This window comes from Zeus faber (assembly GCF_960531495.2).
Source record: "Zeus faber genome assembly, chromosome: 6".
Classification (NCBI taxonomy): Eukaryota; Metazoa; Chordata; class Actinopteri; order Zeiformes; family Zeidae; genus Zeus; species Zeus faber.
The window spans coordinates 21,756,383-21,775,300 of NC_137201.1; the positions used below are offsets into that span (position 1 = coordinate 21,756,383).

Sequence of the window (18,918 nt, forward strand, 5' to 3'; positions counted from 1 at the left end):
ACACGACGGAACGGAAAGGTTTTTCGACGATTATTATAATATCCGTAGTAGTAGTTGTAATAATAATAATTATTATTTATATATATATATATATATATATATATATATATATATATATATATATTTGTGTGTGTGTGTGTGTGTGTGTATGTGTATATATATATATATATATATATATATATATATATATATATATATATATATATATATGTATGTATGTATGTATGTATGTATGTATTTTTTCATATATTTAGATATATTTATAATTTGTATTAGATTGTATTCGAATTTTTCTTATTAATATTTATCAGGGGACCAACCAAACATCCAATGAACCCCATTGTTATTGTTTGGATTTTTATTATTTTCCTCCTCCTTGGCATTTTTTGGCCTACATCTTTGGCAGACATCCCGTGGTTTGTGTTTCATTTCAAATCGATCCAAATCTGGAGCAGAAATTAGTGGGGAAGAAAAACGACGAAATTTGACCAGAAGTTGCCGGACGTTCGCGCATCGCCCACGCGTCAACGTTGGAAGGCTTCCGGTCGGGTCGTGGAGCGAGGTGAGTTTGTGGGGTAGGACGCTTTGTGACATCGTCATCCAATTAATCATAAATGTGCAGGTTATGGTTACGAACGTCCATTCGCGTTGTGTGTGGTGTAAAGTCAATCGCTCTGTAGTGGTTAGAGGTTACAAACTACACGTGTGTGATTGTGCATGTGTGTGTGTGTGTGGTTGTGTGTTTATGTATCGTCTTACCTGATTGACGTCGGCGGGGCTCTTTCATTGATATTTTGCTAGATGCGGCGTTGCGTGCCTCCGGACTTTGCGGGATTCGCAGAAGTCATAAGATAGAAAATCTGCGAGTCCATTATGAGTTTCATATTCTCAGAATGAATTGAAAAAGAACACCCCGAAAATCGTAAATAATCACGCAAAGACGTCAACCGTTTTCCGGTTTCACGGAATCGTAACCCATCCGAAAACTTGGACACGAAAAAACATTAGTCCACAGAAAGGCGTGGCAAGGTCAATTTGCGTCCACCCCAACTGTGGGAGTGCATGGTGCATTTTGTGTACTCGGAACTTGTCGGAAAAGTAGTACCTGGAAAATTGTAGTTACGCTCTTCGGATTGCATGGAGCCGTAACCAATCGGAAAATGTAATCCACAGAAAGGCGTCACCACCAAAATCACGTCACTAGGTCATTGTTGCCCCATACGGTATCAAACAGTCAGGAATTACTTACACAGCGACATGGTTGAGGCCTCGTTGGAACCGGGGCATTTCAGACGTCTTGTCATTCAACGTTCAACGTGACGCGAACAGCCAGTCGTACAGCAGGGGTGCTGGCACTTCCACGGCCGGCAGCGCACAGCAGGGATGAGCCCCCCCAGAGCTGATGCGGTGGGGTCTTCCTTAAACGCCAATTTGAACTCGAACTCGCACTCCTCCCAACCCGAGCCCGGTGCGGCCCCCATCCCCGCTTAAAGGAGAGCAATTTAAAAAAAGAATCCGCAATTTTCAGTGACGTCTGGTCTGACACGGTCGGAGAGAGTCCCTCGGTGCGCTCCAGATAATCCCGCACGTAATCACAGAGCGTAGATTAATTTATTGCACCCACCAGGCCCAGTGGTGGAAGCAGTACTCTTACTTTTAGCAGGACTTTAACTTTCAAGTTAAAGTACAGCCAAATGGTTCCCGTCCCCCCGTAAAGTACAACTTTGCTTGAGGGCACATCCAAGTGGAACCAATTTGAGAACTAAGTTCCTCCTGTGGAGAAAGGCCTGTGTAAGTTCACGGTTCCTGTGGTGGAAAGGTTCCATGAGGTGGAAAAGCCCCCCTTTAGTGGCAGCATAACTCAAGCGGGCCATGTTAAAATACCTGATTGAGGTGGAAAGGCGAAGGATGTTCTGGCCCATCAAGTGACATAGGTGACAAGGAGATAAATGAATTGCATTTCCAAAGGGGCTCGGTTCCATCTTTATAGAGCTGAGTGTCATCAGCATAACAATGAAATACTGAGTGTGTTGTTGAGCAAGAGCATGTAGAGGACAAACAGCAAAGACAGAGACTTACTGTACCCCTGCAGCATGTGTGAGCAAGTGTCGTGGAGGCAGTCTAGGTGGATACTGGGATCCATGGTGTCAAGGAGGATTCATGGCGGAGAACATACCGTTGTCTTGGAGTTTTTATTAATGTACAACACATTCAGTAGGAGAGCCGTTCAAGCAGACAAAGGCAGGACCATTTACTTCAGCTGGCGCACGATTGATGAACCACTACCACGGCTAGGATTTTAGAATTCAACAGGTCGTCAATGTTGGATGAGAAACAGCAAGTCAATAGTCGGGCCATCACACCGCCCGTACCATATGTGGCCAATTCCACTCGCACCATTAAAGCGTGCTCAGTGCCACCGGTTCTGTATGGATCTCTTCAGTGGCTAACATCCATCCCCGGTGATCCTCATGACACCTTGGATATACACCCTTAACTGGTCCGTTTCCTTAAGCGTGCCTCACACTGAATCTGAAAACGCATCCGACAGTTGAATCCTGGCCCTTGTGACCGTTGGATGAACTGCGTCACAAAATATGTCAGGGAAAATGGAAAAGCTTGTTTTTCTCAGAACAACAGAGAGAAGTTAGCTAAATTGGACATTTACCATCTCCCATAAATGACAGATTAAATCCCCCTTTATATAGTGTTTGCAGAGTGCAAAAAATGAAAATACACAAAATTCACTCTTAAAAAAATAAATTTATTGATAGTGTAATGAATATGGTGTGATCCAACGTAAACATTAATAACCTCATTATTTAATAGACGTGAGTTATTTACTTAGTTTTAAAGCAGCACTATGCAACTTTTGGCATTTGGCATTTGGGATTTGGCGCCTGCAGTTCCTGAGCCCAATTGCACTTTTACATCACAGTCGTAAAACTCGTTCTGGTGTCCCAAAGGAATTTATTTTCGAACAAATTTGAACCTTTGAACCGGCGGCACTCGTGGGGACTTCGCCGCTTCGAAGCCGAAATAGGGGGCCCACGGACCGCAGCGAGCACTCAGTCCATGGGCCCACTGCTACCGGTGTAAGTACCCGATGTGCTCGGCCTGGCACATCGGGTCCAACACGCGAGTCAGAGGATGAACAAAACCCCCTGGTGCAATGAAAGTGAGGGCAGATGTGGATGCCGGCGCAGGACTGGCCCGTCTCGCCAGTGACGTAGCGGCGTAACCCAAACTCTGTCAAAATGATTTTGAAGCTGTTACTTTACGGTAAAAAAAAAAAAAGTTCCAAAGTGCTGCTTTAAGCCCAATTCCAACATTTTTTTTTGACTAATGTTACTTCCAGTCATAATGGCGGGCTGAAACTTGTTGCAAGAGTTAAAAACTTTGAAAGCGTCAAATGCACGTGGAAATGCCACACCGCAGCATGTCACGCCAGCCTTTTGGACGAATTAAAAGCGGAATCCCACTCTCCATAACTGTGAACGGAACGGAATGTTTGTAGTTGCCGTTTCTCGGGTTCGGTGTGAAGCGCGCTTCAGCTCTGTTTTCCGTGAATACCAAAATTCTAAAGAAGTGACAGTTAATGTGTTAATTTAGTTTATTCACAGGGGACACTTTGTAGATTCATTATTATTATTATTTATATTTTAGCTGTTTCCCTACACAATTGAAAGGAAGCGATCCTCCAAAAATGGAGACCGTAGTCCATGGCGACCCTCAAACTTCCCAATCCCGATTGTGCCCAGAACAATGTCTTATCACAGGCGCCCAAACGGTGGTGTCAGCTCCAAAACAACTAGTAAGGATTATAAATCGGATGCATTTACTTAGGTATTTCAGTTGCATTTTACAAACATGGTGTTAAAGCCCTTCACTACCGAACCAGAAAACAAAGTCAGTATGCGACGTAGCCCCGCCCACAACCCGAGCGTCCAATGAGCCACTGATGCTGCATTCTCGGCACGTGGGAAATATGGCTGTGAACATAGATATCATAGATATTGCGTTCTCTGACGGGCGAGGAACAGCGGAAGCGAGCGAGGTAACTGAGCTTCAACGCAATGTCAACTCAAAATGGATAAACAAGTTGGGTTGTGTAAGCCGGCCAATACACGAAACGGTCATTTATTTGAGTGGCTGTTATGTACAGTACTGTCAAGCAGCCTGTGTATTCCAGTTGTAGGTGGCCGAATGAAAATGTTGTTCGTGTTATCGAGCGAAATCGCTTTGTTTCTATAGCGTGTTCGTTTTATTAAAATGTGTAGTCGCTGTTACCTGTTCCCGCGGCGTTGACGTCAAGCGGGGCGAATCTGACGCCAACGACTGCGTTTGCGTGTTGGGGATCGCAGTTCCCGTCTCTCCCCCCGCGACTGTGAATGCAGCGCAACTCCCCCGCCCCCGCCCGCCCCGGCCGCCTGGACCTTTGTTTACTTGGATCGCAGCTCGACGGGCTGTGAGGAGACACCTCGTCCCGCGGCCGCGTTGTCGGAAACTCCCAATGGGTTCTCCTCCCGAAACTCCCATTTCCATTGCTAAGAGGTGATTCTGTTCACGTCCTCGGCGGCAGGGTTCACCGTGACCATGCAATGGAGACTCGGGCCAGGCCGTCCTTGTTTGGAGACATAGGTGAGTAACCAAAAAAAAACAAAAAACCCAAAAACAATCAACGGCGAAGGAAGGCATGCCGATGGTTGTATTGTTGGAATGAGTTGGCGGCAGGTCGCAGTGGTGACAAGCAGGGCGCTTTCCCAAAGCTTGCCGTTAATTTGAGAGCATGGCAGATAAGCTTGTTAGTGAGGATGATCGGGACTGTCCTGTCAAACGTCCGCAGCGCTCAGTCAACGTTAGAAATACACCAGTTCAAGTGTGGGAACGTTCAAATTGAAAAAAAATAGAATACAAATATTTGGGTTTTAGATCGCATGTGAATAGCTGTGCCTGTTAAGCGGCCAATTATATTATTTACAGCAATGGTCCTCAACGTGGGGTCCGAGGACCCCGAAAGGTCCTTCAAGAGGATCCAGGGGGTCCTGATAATAATACAGTGGTTAATACTTCACCATTATTTAATGACATGACGTTAGAGAATGTACAGTCGTGGAGTGTTTTGATAGAATAGACAGGTCTTTTGACCTTTGGACGAAATCACATAAAATATGTAACTTCTCAGATTTGGGTCCCAGAGACAAAATGTTATTGAATGGGGTGTATGGCCTCATGCATATCGTTTTGTGTCAATAGAAATTAACTGGAGCTTAACCAGGCCTGACTATTTGTGGAAAATGAACGATATTTTTTTCCCCCATTATTGTTATTCACTTACCCCACAGAGGTGTGGGTGCTGGATGTCTGTAACAATTTTGTATAGTGTCGTGGTGTCTCTGTCCTGAACACATTTCAACCCCATTAATGATTCACTGATAGGTAAAACACAACATTTCTTGAAATACACTGATCAGCCACAACATTAAAATGACTGACAGGTGAAGTGAATAACATTGCTCATCTGGTTCCAGTGGCACCTGTCAAGGGGTGGGATATATTAGGCAGCAAGTGAACAGTCAGTTCTTGAAGTTGATGTGTTGGAAGCAGGAAAAATGGGCAAGCGTAAGGATCTGAGCCGCTTTGACAAGGGGCAAATTGTGATGGCTAGACGACTGGGTCAGAGCATCTCCCAAACGCCAGGTCTTGTGGGGTGTTCCCGGTATGCAGTGGTTAGTACCTACCAAATGTGGACCAAGGAACTGGTGAAACGGCAAACAGGGTCATGGGCAGCCAAGGCTCATTGATGCAAGTGGGGAGCGAAGTCTAGCCCTGTTGGTCCCATCCCACAGAAGAGCTACTGTAGAACAACCTGGTGAAAAAGTTAATGTTGCTATGATAGAAAGGTGTCAGAACACACAGTGCATCACAGCTTGCAGCCTATGGGATCAGTCAGAGTGCCTATGCCCTGTCCACCGCCCCAAAGCGCCTACAATGGGTACGTGAGTGTCAGAACTGGATCATGGAGCAATGGCAGAAGGTGGCCTGGTCTGATGAATCGTGTGTGTGTGTGTGTGTGTGTGTGTGTGTGTGTGTGTGTGTGTGTGTGTGTGTGTGTGTGTGTGTGTGTGTGTGTGTGTGTGTGTGTCGTTTACCTGGGGAAGAGATGGCACTAGGATGCACTATGGGAAGAACGCAAGCCGGCGGAGGCAGTGTGATGCTCTGGGCAATGTTCTGCTGGGAAACCTTGGGCATTCATGTGGATGTTACTTTGACATGTACCACCTATCTAAACATTGTTGCAGACCAAGTACACCCCTTCATGGCAACGGCATTATCTGATGGCAGTGGCCTGAAAAAATTGTTCAGGAATGGTTTGAGGAACATGACAAAGATCAAGGTGTTGACTTGGCGTCCAAATTCCCCAGATCTAATTCCGCATCTGTGGGATGTGCTGGAACAACAAGCCCGATACATGGGGGACCCACCTGGTAACTTCCAGGACTTTAAGGATCTGCTGGTAACGTCTTGGTGCCAGATACCACAGGACACCTTCAGAGGTCTTGTGGAGTTCATGCCTCCACGGGCCAGAGCTGTTTTGGCGGCACAAGGGGGAGCTACACAATATTAGTGTTTATGAGTGGTGATTTTATTGTTGTGGCTGATCACTGTATATATTCATGTTGATGTTTGAGCCCTTTTTTCTTATTTTTTATAGAGATGAAACAGACAGTATGATGTATAAATTATATCATGGGCCTTAGGGACCAAGTGAAAAACCTGATTTGAGTTTGGAAGGAAAATTCAGGAATTATTGGTTATATTTTGATCGTAATTAACCACAATTAATCAAAACCTTTTTCATTGAAATCACCAAGTTCAATTAATCAATGACATTTAAATCCATCTTCATTTTGGCAGCTCATGGACTCGGGTTCTGGACCGACCGCTCGGCGGTGCACGAGGCGGCCGCACAGGGCCGGGCCCTGCAGCTGCAGCAGCTCATCCAGGGCGGGGCCGCCGTCAACATCGTGGCGGTGGACTCCATCACGCCCCTGCACGAGGCGTGTATACAGGGACAGACCCAGTGCGTCAGGCTGCTCCTAGACGCTGGGGCTCAGGTGAGGCGTCGTCACCACCCCTGCAGGGAGAAGTAGGGGGCGTTGCCGGCCATTGTAGCAATGTTTTGGAGTCATAGGAATGCGGTAGGAAGGAGGACGGGGCCTCAGCGCGTGCTCACTGGTGCTTGCTCTCACTGGGTGGTGGTGGTGGTGTGGTTGTAACAGGTGGATGCACGCAACATCGACGGCAGCACCCCGCTGTGTGACGCCTGCGCCGCCGGGAGCCTCGAGTGTGTGAAGCTGCTCCTGGAATACGGAGCAACGGTCAATCCTCCGCTCTTCACCTTCTCACCGCTTCACGAGGCTTGCATGGGAGGTGTGCTTTCGCTTGACGCTGATTACAGATGCATGTATTGTCTGTGTGTCTGGAATACTCAGGGCTGGTTGTAATCGGTAACATTGATTACTGATTGATCAGGCATGCAGCCTCTCCCTGTGCTAAACAGAAGGAGCACAATGTTTTGAAGGGAAATTCCACTCTTTATTTGAGCTCAGAACCAGCTCTCTACATGTAGCAGTGAGTCCAGAGGTTTAAAACAAAACTACTGCATACACTGTAGGGGTGTACTGCATGTCAAGCGTGAATCTGAACCTTCGCTTTGATGAGCTACAGTAGGAGTCATCAATTAAATTTTGATCTAAAACCCCCAAGTTTTCGCCATTTACCTGCCAGCTGAATAATCTAAACAGACAAAGCAAATGAGACGGTTGGTGAGATCAAGATCTTCAATCACATCGTGATTGGCGTGAGATCCTGATTTTAATGTGAATTTCATTCTTTGCATATGTTCGTGTTAGGTAATTCAGCCTGTGTTCAGCTGATGATCGACAAAGGAGCGCTCATGGAGGCCCATGACTGTCACTTTGGAACACCGCTTCACGTCGCCTGCGCCCGGCAACACTACGACTGTGCTAAAGTGCTGCTCAACGCAGGTGGGACCATGTGGTTTCTGCCGCAAGCCGAATTCAGATTTTTTTTTTATTGATCTCTTTTATGTCCAGTGGCCGATAACTGACCCCTTATAATGGTCTGGTCATTGGAGTAACCACATAATCGTTCCTACAACTCCTCTCTATTCACCCTCAAGGCGCAAATGTGAACGCTGCCAAGCTGCACGAGACGGCTCTCCACCACGCAGCCAAAGTGAAGAACGCGCGTTTGATCGACCTCCTCGTCGAGTTCGGGGGGAACGCGTACGCCCGAGACAACCTTGGCAAAAAGCCCATCAGTTACACCAGCGCGGGGTCTTCGGCGTTCCTCTGCCTCGAGTTCTACGAGAGTGAGTTTGTTTGTACCATCTGCAAATCATTTAATCCCCGAGTGCTGCAGCATCTCACGGATTCTCTTCCTCCTCCTCCTCAGAAACACCGCTCAGCCTCCAGCAGATCAGCAGAGTGGCGTTGAGACGGTCTCTCAGCACCAAACCCCTGAAAGTCATTTCCAAACTGGACTTGCCCAATCGCATCATTAGTTTTCTTTCATATAATCACCCTGAGGTTGTTGAGCCAGATCTCTGACAGGTTTTAGATGCAGCCCCAGACACTGAATTCTATGAAGCCTCTGCCAGGCCAATTTAATAATTAGTGAGTCAATGACTTGGCCGGGTGGTTTATGTGAACAAATTGCAAACTGCTTTGTTTGGTTTATCCAAACTTGGCCTTCTTTTATTATAGTAAATGGCTTGTTGTAGCCATTTGTCTCTGTAGTTTTCCCTATTTCATTGTGTATGAAATTAGTAATGTAACTATCTGTAAATATTTAATTGCTACTTATTTTGAATGTGTAAATAACGATAAATGATGTAATTCAAGGACAGGCCTATTTCACAATAAACCTGTTGAGGGTTTGTCGTGTCGTGATTTGTAGTAAATGACCACATGGTTCATGTTAAAGCAAGACAAGATTTTAAATGTTTAACATTTTCTGCACAACATACAACTAGATGCATCTAACTGAGATGAAAATTTTTTCTGCTTCAGACATCAAGTTCATGTTGTCCGCTCTCACCCCAGGAGGATGCAACTAAAACCACAAACAAATGTTCTTTTTGACAGACTCCTTTACACACGTTAGATCATTTTGAAACAAGAAAATGACAAACTGAAACGAGAGTACTGGAATTCATAAGCGCTACAACAGTGGTATAAAATGATAACTTATGTTAAACAACATTCCACAAATACTTTTACCTGCTGTAAACAAACATCCCAGATGCGTCGGCATGTTTTTATGAACTAAAACACAATTTCTGAAACTCGAGCAGAAGTAAAAATATGACATGATTGGACGGAAGTGATCTTTCTTTCATTTGTTCCATTACTTCTACAAAGCTACCGAAATTAATAATCAGTGGTTTCACACAAAATCGTCGGGGGGTCTGAATGAAATTACTCAGGGCCATAGTCTTCCTCCTACACGCCCGTCTCCTTCCTCCTCAGCGAGCCGCGGAACCTCTTATCCAGCCTGGTCTTGGACTGCGTCCGGGGGCCCAGTTTGGGAGCCAGGGCCGGGGGGCAGTTCTCGTCCACCTCCTCGTCACCGACGCTGGTAGGGGAGGTGACGGAGCGCCGCTCGGTTGTGACGGCGTCTCCTTCCGAAAGCGGGCGCGGAGCCGCTGGCTGCCGGGCCATGGCGCTGCGCAGGCAGTTGAGCCACTGCTGCTTGTGGTAGATGTCGTTGACCTGCAGTGTGTGGGACTGGCCATGGGAGGGCTCCACTGAGCGCACACGGAATATATTCTTGGCTGGTTTGGAGGAAACAAAAGCGCAACTAAATAAATAAAGCAATAGAAATGTGAATAAAAGCATTTTCCAGCTAAATAAAATGTCAAATATTAGATTTAAGTGTGTCTGTTGTTTTTAAACAAAATAATCTTACCGATTAGCACTTTAACTGTGGGCCAAAGTACACATGGATATCCAATTGGAATGATTTAAATGCATATTAAATACAACACAGGCAATTAATACTATTATGTAATTATAGGATCCAGAATTGCAATCGTGGCGATGCCCCTTGCAGTCGCCTGTGCGAGCACCTCATGTCGATTACGCACATTTTAGTATTTTTAGAGCTTATTGTGCATAATCTCCGGGTGCGTTGCAATGACATTTGCCTGGGCACATACATTTGGGTCCCTGATGGGCCTGCTGACACACAAACTGTGAAATAAGAAGAACAGGGTCAGTTTTTTTGCGAGCTGTCTCTTTCAGAAAACAAGTGGTGAAACCAGCCGTTCAGCTTTGCGGCCCTAATATATGTAACTGCAGTAACATACGTCACCAGCAGAATAAGAACCATCCCCATCTGAGTAACCATCCGCGGCTGGAGTGTGAAAGGCCCCACGAGCATTGAACCTAAGAGCTTCGCATGGGAAGCGCTGTTGTTGGCTGCAGAGACCAGCACAAATCTTTTAAAAGAAAGAGGAATTAATTCCAACTGTCCGTGACAAAACTGCAGATGAGGGAAATGTAAGTATTTTAAAAATATATTTCTGCTGTGTGTGTGTGTGTGTGTGTGTGTGTCTCTCCACGGTGTGTGACTGTACTGTCGGACGTAGCGCGAGATCTGCTTCGCGTTTCTCCAAACAAAACCGTAGATGTATTTATTTTATTTCCCGAAGTTTCTGTAATTGAATGAAACAAAAAAGCCCCAAGCCCCGCGCTGCGGTGAATGTCTGAACAGATTTTAAATGAGGCCTTGTAGATCCAATATGAGTGAAGATTCCCCAACTGGACTTATTTCTCGCCTCAAATCTGCCTCAGGAGGGTGGCTCCTCCCACTGAAACAGCCCGTTTTCAGACAGGGTGGATTGGACGCCTGGTAGAATGGCTCGAATGCATAACCTGAGCGGTATTTTCAGCAAAAAATAAAAAATAAAATAAAAAATAAAAACTTTAAAAACATGTTTTGGGGACCTCAGAGACCTATATGAACTTGGTGAAAAGGAGCATAATAGGTCCTCTTTAAGACAGCTTTCTTTTCCCTCAAATACAAAGAAGGGTCTAAATGTTTACATTCTTATTTTGTATTGTTTCCAACCCAGACAGAGACAACAATACAGACAACCACCGGTTGAAAACTGACACACTGATAATTTGACATAAAAATGATGATTAAGTGTTGGTTTCATTGGAAAGAAACTTTTCCATATCTTTACTGCAGACTTTAAGATTATGTTATTTCTGACTTGAATGGAGTTAATGAAATTAACAATAAACAGCGGAATCCTTTTTTAAACAGTAAACTTAACTTGTGGTTGTTGTCATAGCAAGTAAGCGTTTAGAAGTAAGAAGCATTTTGTTTTCAACTGAAGCACTTTGGCACAGTCTCCTCTCACCCTTCTCCCCGGCGGTGAAAGCCCCTCTGAAGGAGCCCCCCATGCGGATGTCCCCATCCTGCAGGTCCTCCAGTGCCAGGTCCCTCACGGGGATGGGCTGCCGGTACACCTGGAAGCAGCTCCTGTCGTTGCGCGTCACCGGCCGGGTCAGAACCAGTAGCTCGGAGAAGAGGAAGACGTACAGCTTCTGCGGAGCAACGTTTAGGTGGAGAGAGCCGTGAGTTTCACAGAAGATGGTGTTTTACGTTTAATTCAATTTATTTTACATCTCGTAGAGGCTCTCACAATACTGGAGTGAGAATACATTGACATTTTCTCAAAACCAATTTGAAAAGTAAATAGAGTTGCTGTTTCATAGATTCATCGTAGACAACCAATCCTCTTAATATCACCCTATTATAGAAACTCAGATTATCTGTAATTAGAAACAGCCGTACATGATCACACAAACAAACCATGAGCGATGAGAAACTGTCAAAAACAACTCAAGAGATGAAGTTGTGGACAGAAGGTGGGTACGGACACATGCAACAGCCATGAATATCCCACAAAACGCAGACAGGTAAATTACTAAGGAGATGGAAGGCTTTGGCACCACAAAGGCCTTCCAAAGATCCGATTGTCCGCTTTTTCTGAGTTTTCTGACCATCATTCCTCAGTATGCAATCTGACTCATCTCCAAAAAAAAAAAAAAAAAAAAAAAAAGAAGCTCAGCGAGTGCTAAGAATTTGCACGCATTGCATAATTCAAGTGAATAAAACTGCAAGAGGCCTTATCTTTAATAATGATATGACTTGGAAAAACGCGGGGAAACATTGTGTAACCCAAAGTGTGCTTCTGGATGCTGGGGGCGGGGTCAGGGTGTTGTGTTCCAGCCACGTCACGACTGTACGTACAGACAAACCTGTGAAAATAGGGCCTTGAAACCCGTCTTATCGCCACAGTACAAACCAAGAGTTCTCACCGAGCCGCTCTTGTTGCGCAGCTCCCCGTGGCACAGGAGGCTCCTGCAGTCGTCGATCAGAGGGTCCCGCTGCTTGTCGTCCAGGTACTCCAGCTTGTCGATGTAGTAGCGGCACTCCGACTCCCCCTTCCTCACGTTGATGTCCGACAGAACCCCCTGGATGATGGTGATCTGTGTGTGCGGCGTGATATTTACAACCTCAGATGAGCCCCGAGACAACACGGCGGCCTCACGCTCACGTCGCCTCCCCCCAGGACCCTTCGACTCACGGCTTTCTCCAGGCTGGCCACGTCCGGGTGCTCGGGCGGCGTGTGCCTCAGGATCTCCCGCAGCAGCAGCGGGTACTTGACGAGGCGCGAGCGCGGAATGTCCAGGAAGCTCCAGAGATCCAGCTTCCGGCTGAAGGGCGACTCCAGGCAGCGCTGCAGGAAGTCCTGGACCCTCTTGTCCTGCTTCTTGGCGTCCAGCAGAGCCTTGGCCGCAAGCTGGTTGCTGCAGTAATCCTTGTAGGCGTTCAGACCCGGTAGCTGGGGAAGATGACGAGCAGATTGTTCCTCTAATACAGTGTGCACAGGGTGATATGTTGGTGGACTGGGTCGCTAGTTTTAGCACCAACTGCAGTCAATAAACACGGAACTAAAATATAATTTTAAATGTTAGAATACATACCCAACTGATTACTATTTGTCCAATTTGGCCGACTGTCCCGTTGGGGCCTGTGTCCTCTGTTAGCTTTGACAATAGGTCTGCAGAGAGGAATAACTCCATTATTTAAGCATTCTGAATCTCCCACCTGGGGATTATAAATAATGTTTTGCATTATCTTATGAGTAAAAATGAACAGGTTGGTTTGACTCCCATGATGAGGGCCGACTGCTCACCCTCATGCAAGGGAATGTAAGCGTCCAGGTCCCCAAAAATATGAGCCAGTTCCTCCTCGGTCATGATGGACAGCTTGAGCATTGGGTCGTGGTAAGCCTGGGTGCGTGCAAGGCCGAGGTAAGTACAAGATGGTAATGTATGTAATGAAAGTAATGATTTTGGTTTGAGTTTTTTTTGTTTGTTTGTTTTTTTTTTAAATCAAAATCAGGTCTGCTGACCTTTCGCGCGAGTTGCAGGTCTTCGATAAGATCCTGCTCTCCCCTGTAAAGCTCATGAATAGCCTGTAAAGAAGGCAAAAAGAAAAACAAAAAAACCAAAAACACAATAAATAAATAAATAAAATGTAATAATTTAAAAAAAAATAATAATTATAAATGAATATATAAAATAAAGTGAAAGACTTTAAACCACCTAAAAAATAAATTAAATCACAGCATTATACACGGTAATTCGGTTGTCAGACAACTCCACCTCTTGTCTCTTGATCTCTTTGACAGAGAAGGAGCGCTTCTGATGGACGTCCAGCGTCTCGGACCACAGCGTGCTGTTTCTCCGCTTGGTGGGCGTTGGCCCCACCGCTCTGCTCGACTTGAAGGACAGACCCGGAGACTTGCTGTCGCTGCGCAGAGACATCGACTGCAGAGCACCACCCCAGAATGAATCACAACGGGAATGCGGAGTGATTTGTTTGGACTAGAGTGTGTGAAATGCAGAATCAAAAAAACATAAAAACTGGTTTGTCGTGTACCTGGAGCGTGTGCCCAAAGCGCCGAACGGCTCCATTCTTAGAGGGAGAGATGAGGTTCGCCAAGGAGGAAACCTTAGAGAGCGGCCGCACTCGCTTGTAGCTCGGCTCCTGGAAATTGGGGAAGGAAATAGTTCTCAGCCACAGTAAGTTGTCAAGAGCAGTGATCAGGGACCCTCGGTTTGTCTCTGGGACCTGAATCTGAGAAAGATTCCAAACTGCCATGCCTCCACCGTAGTTAGAGATAACAATGAGGCGAGGATCAAAACCGTTACTATTGTACATTCCATAATGGTACTAACATCTTCTTCGAATTCAAAATGCATTTTCTTTGCTGGAACCGTGTAGGTACACTTGTGAAGCGAGAGAAAAATGTACAAACACCTTAATAATAAGTGACCCTTAAGTGTCGAAAGCAATCCGCAAAACAAATTATTAGCTTAAAATGAGCGAATACATCTTGAGAAATGATTCCCTCAGGTTATATATTCTTGTAAATCTTGTGAAAAGGCAAGTTTGTATTTTTATTACATGCAGGTATTATTAGACAGGAGGATTTCTCACATTATGCTACTTCTACTTCTTTACCTGCAAAATAATAGATTTGTAATTTACTGGATATTTGAAAATATTTAAGGTTCCAAAGACTGGTCAGCTCCATCCTCTCCGGTCTGATGACAGCGGAATGATCTTGACCTCATGCCATCCCATGAAGAGGGATTAAACTTGTGTTGCAATGTCCCCGGACAAACCCTGCGGGCTGCGGCGCTAAACCCAAAACAATCTCCCAGGTTGGAGCAAGAAATGCCAACAAGGTGGGGACAACACCGCATATGCAACACGGTTTATTTGGCCAGTAAAGTGTGGCGAGCACGTGCGAACCTCCACCTTGTTGGTGTTCATCCGCGTTAAAATTCTTTGTCAGCGGACGGAGGACCGCACAGGAGGACTCTCACCTTCAGGTCAAAGCTGGAGAGGCTGACGGTGTCGTCCTCCTTCTCTTTACGTTTTCTCTTCTGCAGAAAGGAAAGCAGGCATGCTGGTTAGTTTGCCAAATATGAAAGACGAGAGATATGCAGCGGAGAGGATGAAATTGGATCGTGGTTTCTATTGTTTTGTCTGGATCTGTGGAAAAGGGAAAAAAATAAAATAAAATCAAGCCCCTGCAGTGGGAGGGAGTCTGCAGGACATTTTTTATTATTTTTATTATTTTATAAAGGAAGAATTGAGGAAGCACTGTGTTTTAACGCATGTGTAACAAGTTACTTCACATTATAGAGTGACCAGTAACCGCAGGCGCCCAGTGGGGAAAGTGACTCTTTGTGTTTATCCTGTTGATGACGGGGCTGCGGCCCGGGGTCACGGTTGTAAGGATTTGCTCGACATTAATTCAGGAAATCAATGTTCAAGTTATCGATGGAGTCACCAGTTAGGGCGAGATTCCCTTGGGGAAGGAAGGTTGGCTGCAGTAAGAGCAACAAGACTCTTTGGGTGGAAAAGTCATGGGGCCGGGATGGGGCGGGAACTCAAGATAAGAGAGGAGTGAAATAGCACACGAGGGTCGTCCTTGAATGCAGCCATATCTCAAAAGGCAAAATAACTACTAAAATATAATGAGAAAGTTAATGAAAATGACCAAAATGGTAATACAATCTCACTAATAATAACACAAGTCAAATTTTACACAGTGATAAGGAGCAGTGCTGTTGGATAATAGAACATGCACACTTGTCTGTTAATTTCATGAATGAATGTATTAAAAACAAACAATAACAAATCGGGTACTCACTAGACTGAAGTCCCACGGCGTCCCTGGCGTGAGAAATGTGAAGGAGCTGCCTCTCTGCAGCGGAGGTCTGCGGGGGAAAACAACATTGTATATCATAGGCCAAACATATAAATAAACATTTTTCCAAGTGTGGAGAGTCTGGAAAGAATTGTTTCCTTATGCTTTGCAGTGTATAATCATTCCGTTTTAACTTTCTACCTACATCTTTTTTTGTCTGTTTTTAGATTTTGTTTCCTAAATGCAGCCCAATACAGAGTTTCTAGTGAGGTTTGAGTCCCAACGACCAAGTGGGTGCGGGTTCGGGTCTGGCCATGTCCAAGTGTGTAGGCCTGTTTTAAACTGCACTTGGATGGCTGTATCTCGCTTTAGCTTTTCATTCCTAGTAATTTATCCCTTATGCAAGGAATTTCCTGTTCCTGTAATAACAATATAATATGTTAGACTGTAATAGGATATCCCTATTCATCCCATCCAGAAATATCCTACCTACATTCACGTTTTTTACTGAATTGTATTCATATTATTTTTCATAAATTCCTGAATCTCCCTCCAAGGATTAATAAGGTGTTATCTTGTATTTATAAGCACTCAATTCTTGCATCCTTGCTGCCACTTAGCCCCTGTCAGTCATTCTTAGTAATGTACCTTCATCTTGTGCATAGGGCACGTTTATATATTCAGTATATTCTGCATATATATTAAGATATATATACTGTTACAGATACCGTAGCATATATATATATACACTTCAATACAATGCACCAACCAAAACAAAGTCTATGTTTATGAAAATGTTCTTGGCCCGATGAACATATTCTGATTCTTTGAATGGAATTGTGTATGAACGGTTTTATTCAAATGCAGACATTGAAATGTAGATTAGTTAGAAACTGGGGCTGCTGCAGTCACGATGAATTCACACCCAGCGGTGTAAACAGTGTTTTCATTATTAGGTCTTTGGTTTCCCTGCACGGTCCAGGGCTGCACTGATCCGGACACCACGCTGCAGGACCAGCTACTGGGCTGTGGGAGGTTTAGTCCCAACTCTAACGCTACCGACCAGAATAAACCGAAAGATAGTTCCTTAACTACAACCAACTGGACCGCTGACCCTGAACAGAGCCCTTGCGTTGAGCTCCATCCCACCTCCACCTCCACCCCTCTACCTCTTGGTGTTCTTCCGTGCGTCCGGGGGGCTCCGGCCGCTCAGGAGGCTGCTTCTGGACGCCCTGGAGGGAACGCTGCGCAGCTTCGGCTTGTCCTCCGCCTTCCACGCCGCGTCCTCGGCTTCCCCCATGTTCGCGGGACTTCTCGCAAAAGGCGCTGAGAGCGGCGCCTACGGGGACGCGGCTGGCGGCGGCGCGGCGTGTCACCGGGACGGGGGAGCGGGAGGAAAACAAACAAAAAGTCGGGCCCGCAACGCGACCACGGTCCGAGCGGTGACGGCGGAAGTTTGAATCTGGCGGAAACTTGAGAGCGGACCAATCGGCGGAGAGGCTCCGGCGGGTAGGCGGAGCGGAACGAAGAGCGGCGTCGAGTTCCACGGCAGTCGGCGCTCGGATAAAGCAGCACTCCTTCTGGGGGCAAAAAAAAAAAAATGAAAGCGACAAGATATTCGGTTGTTTTTATGATTTTAATCGGCGTTCCGAGGCAGGATTTCGCGGCAGATCGCGCCGCCCCCCCCCATTTGACCGCGATGCTGGACCCGACTTCACGGCAGCATGGCGTGCTACTCAGTGAACGGAAAACAAAGTTCCCTTTGCGGTGGGATCGTTTGAACACAAGTCTAACGTCGATTGAAACATTCAGTTGTTTTTATGTTTTATGTTGTGGTTTTTTTTTTCTGTAGCGAGGTGCGTTTTGGAGCTTGTAGAACTCACAAGTTGGCAAACAAACAGACATTTACTGCCGAGCAGAAGCGAATGACACACATTGAGCTCGGTAGTGCGGACTCGTGTCTCGGAATTACCGATTTCCGTTTGGGATTGAATGAAGCGTAATGCAACTTTAAACCCGAAAACTCTACTACTGTATTGTTTGAAGGAGCTTTTTCATCGCAAAGGTGGTTTTAATTCCCGCAGAGCATCCCCGTCCACTTATCCATCAACAAACTACCCATAATGTATTTTTTACCCAATTGTGGGGTCCACATACACACACACACACACACACAGGAGTGGTAAAAAGGGAACACACATTTACAGAAATAAACACTTGGATCCAAGGCCATTTACAGAGGTGTTTCCTTATGAATAGTGTAACCTGATTATTGCATTTTCTTTTTTTGTACACTTATACTCATGCAGTTTTCAATTCAGTATAAAGCCACACGACACTATATGTCGTTTAAAATATCTGATGCAATGTTAAAACCCCCGCTCCTTCTTTCTTGACGGTTCCTGAAGTTGGTGCAGTGCAGTGGACTGTCAGCTTTAACGTGGTGTCAGAAATCCAGAATGATGGCCCGGAGCGCACAGCGCCATGCGGTTTGGTCACGCTGGCCCGGGGGACAGGACATGATGGGCTCCTTGGACCCTGTGGCTATGGCCTTCATAAGTGCACCGTCATCTCGCCGGAGCCGTCCGTTACACTTTAATCTGTAAGGCTGTCGCTCACGTGAAGTATGTGGCCTGATATCACTGTGCAGCGTGCTCCCTTCATAATGTCACAGAGTACAGTGGCACCAGACTCGGTGCTTATGGATTCAGTGCTTATGGTTAAAACGGTCGTGAGTTGTGACGTAAAAATCTTTTGTGTGCAATATAGTCCAAAATACATGGAGCTTAACTAGGAAGACAATGACACACGGGCATATATCATTTAAAGTGTTTATTCAGTTATTTAAATTACAAATCAAGACACATCATTTCCCAAAGATAATGAAAATATATGATTGAAAATATTTCAAAATACCACAGCGTATAGAAGATAATATCTTCATTGTACAAGTAAGATAAAACAGAGCGTGTCCTCTGCATTTGACCCATCCTTTACCTTGGAGCAGTGGGCGGCCGCAGTGCAGCCATGGGAGGAATTTATGTATTTTTTGGCTGTTGTTTTGATGTGGAAGAAAACCTGTC

At 45.5% G+C, this 18,918-nt stretch overlaps 2 protein-coding genes across 3 annotated transcripts; one reads left to right on the forward strand and one right to left on the reverse strand.

Annotated features, from left to right (window-relative positions):
• Positions 1-433: 433 nt before the first annotated feature.
• On the forward strand, positions 434-8,965 carry asb13b (ankyrin repeat and SOCS box containing 13b). 2 transcript variants are annotated; one of them, XM_080002661.1, is made up of 7 exons: positions 434-562; positions 4,583-4,641; positions 6,919-7,118; positions 7,284-7,434; positions 7,917-8,051; positions 8,207-8,398; positions 8,482-8,965. In XM_080002661.1, the coding sequence occupies exons 2-7, from the start codon at positions 4,602-4,604 to the stop codon at positions 8,634-8,636; spliced, it is 873 nt and encodes a 290-aa protein (XP_079858787.1). In that variant the 5' UTR covers positions 434-562; positions 4,583-4,601; the 3' UTR covers positions 8,637-8,965. The 2 variants fall into 2 exon arrangements, with proteins under 2 accessions (XP_079858787.1, XP_079858786.1); XM_080002660.1 differs by lacking the exon at positions 434-562 and having other exon boundaries at positions 4,251-4,641.
• Positions 8,966-9,160: 195 nt separating this feature from the next.
• Positions 9,161-17,237, reverse strand: LOC307231806 (neuroepithelial cell-transforming gene 1 protein-like). Its single transcript, XM_080002647.1, has 12 exons — positions 17,005-17,237; positions 15,839-15,905; positions 15,006-15,065; positions 14,053-14,160; positions 13,776-13,940; positions 13,523-13,585; positions 13,304-13,400; positions 13,092-13,168; positions 12,692-12,949; positions 12,423-12,593; positions 11,459-11,645; positions 9,161-9,862 (listed from the first exon to the last, which is right to left on the reverse strand). The coding sequence occupies exons 1-12, from the start codon at positions 17,133-17,135 to the stop codon at positions 9,531-9,533; spliced, it is 1,716 nt and encodes a 571-aa protein (XP_079858773.1). The 5' UTR covers positions 17,136-17,237; the 3' UTR covers positions 9,161-9,530.
• Positions 17,238-18,918: the final 1,681 nt, after the last annotated feature.

Bases quoted from the DNA above. Each gene is read 5' to 3' on its own strand.
- asb13b (XM_080002661.1), top strand. From the start codon at position 4,602: ATGGAGACTCGGGCCAGGCCGTCCTTGTTTGGAGACATAG. The intron at 7,435-7,916 runs GTGTGCTTTCGC...TGTTCGTGTTAG, and splicing joins TCACGAGGCTTGCATGGGAG to GTAATTCAGCCTGTGTTCAG. The intron at 8,052-8,206 runs GTGGGACCATGT...TTCACCCTCAAG, and splicing joins TAAAGTGCTGCTCAACGCAG to GCGCAAATGTGAACGCTGCC.
- LOC307231806 (XM_080002647.1), bottom strand. From the start codon at position 17,135: ATGGGGGAAGCCGAGGACGCGGCGTGGAAGGCGGAGGACAAGCCGAAG. The intron at 13,169-13,303 runs GTGAGCAGTCGG...TCCTCTCTGCAG, and splicing joins TTACATTCCCTTGCATGAGG to ACCTATTGTCAAAGCTAACA. The intron at 12,594-12,691 runs GTGAGTCGAAGG...CCGCACACACAG, and splicing joins TGGCCAGCCTGGAGAAAGCC to ATCACCATCATCCAGGGGGT.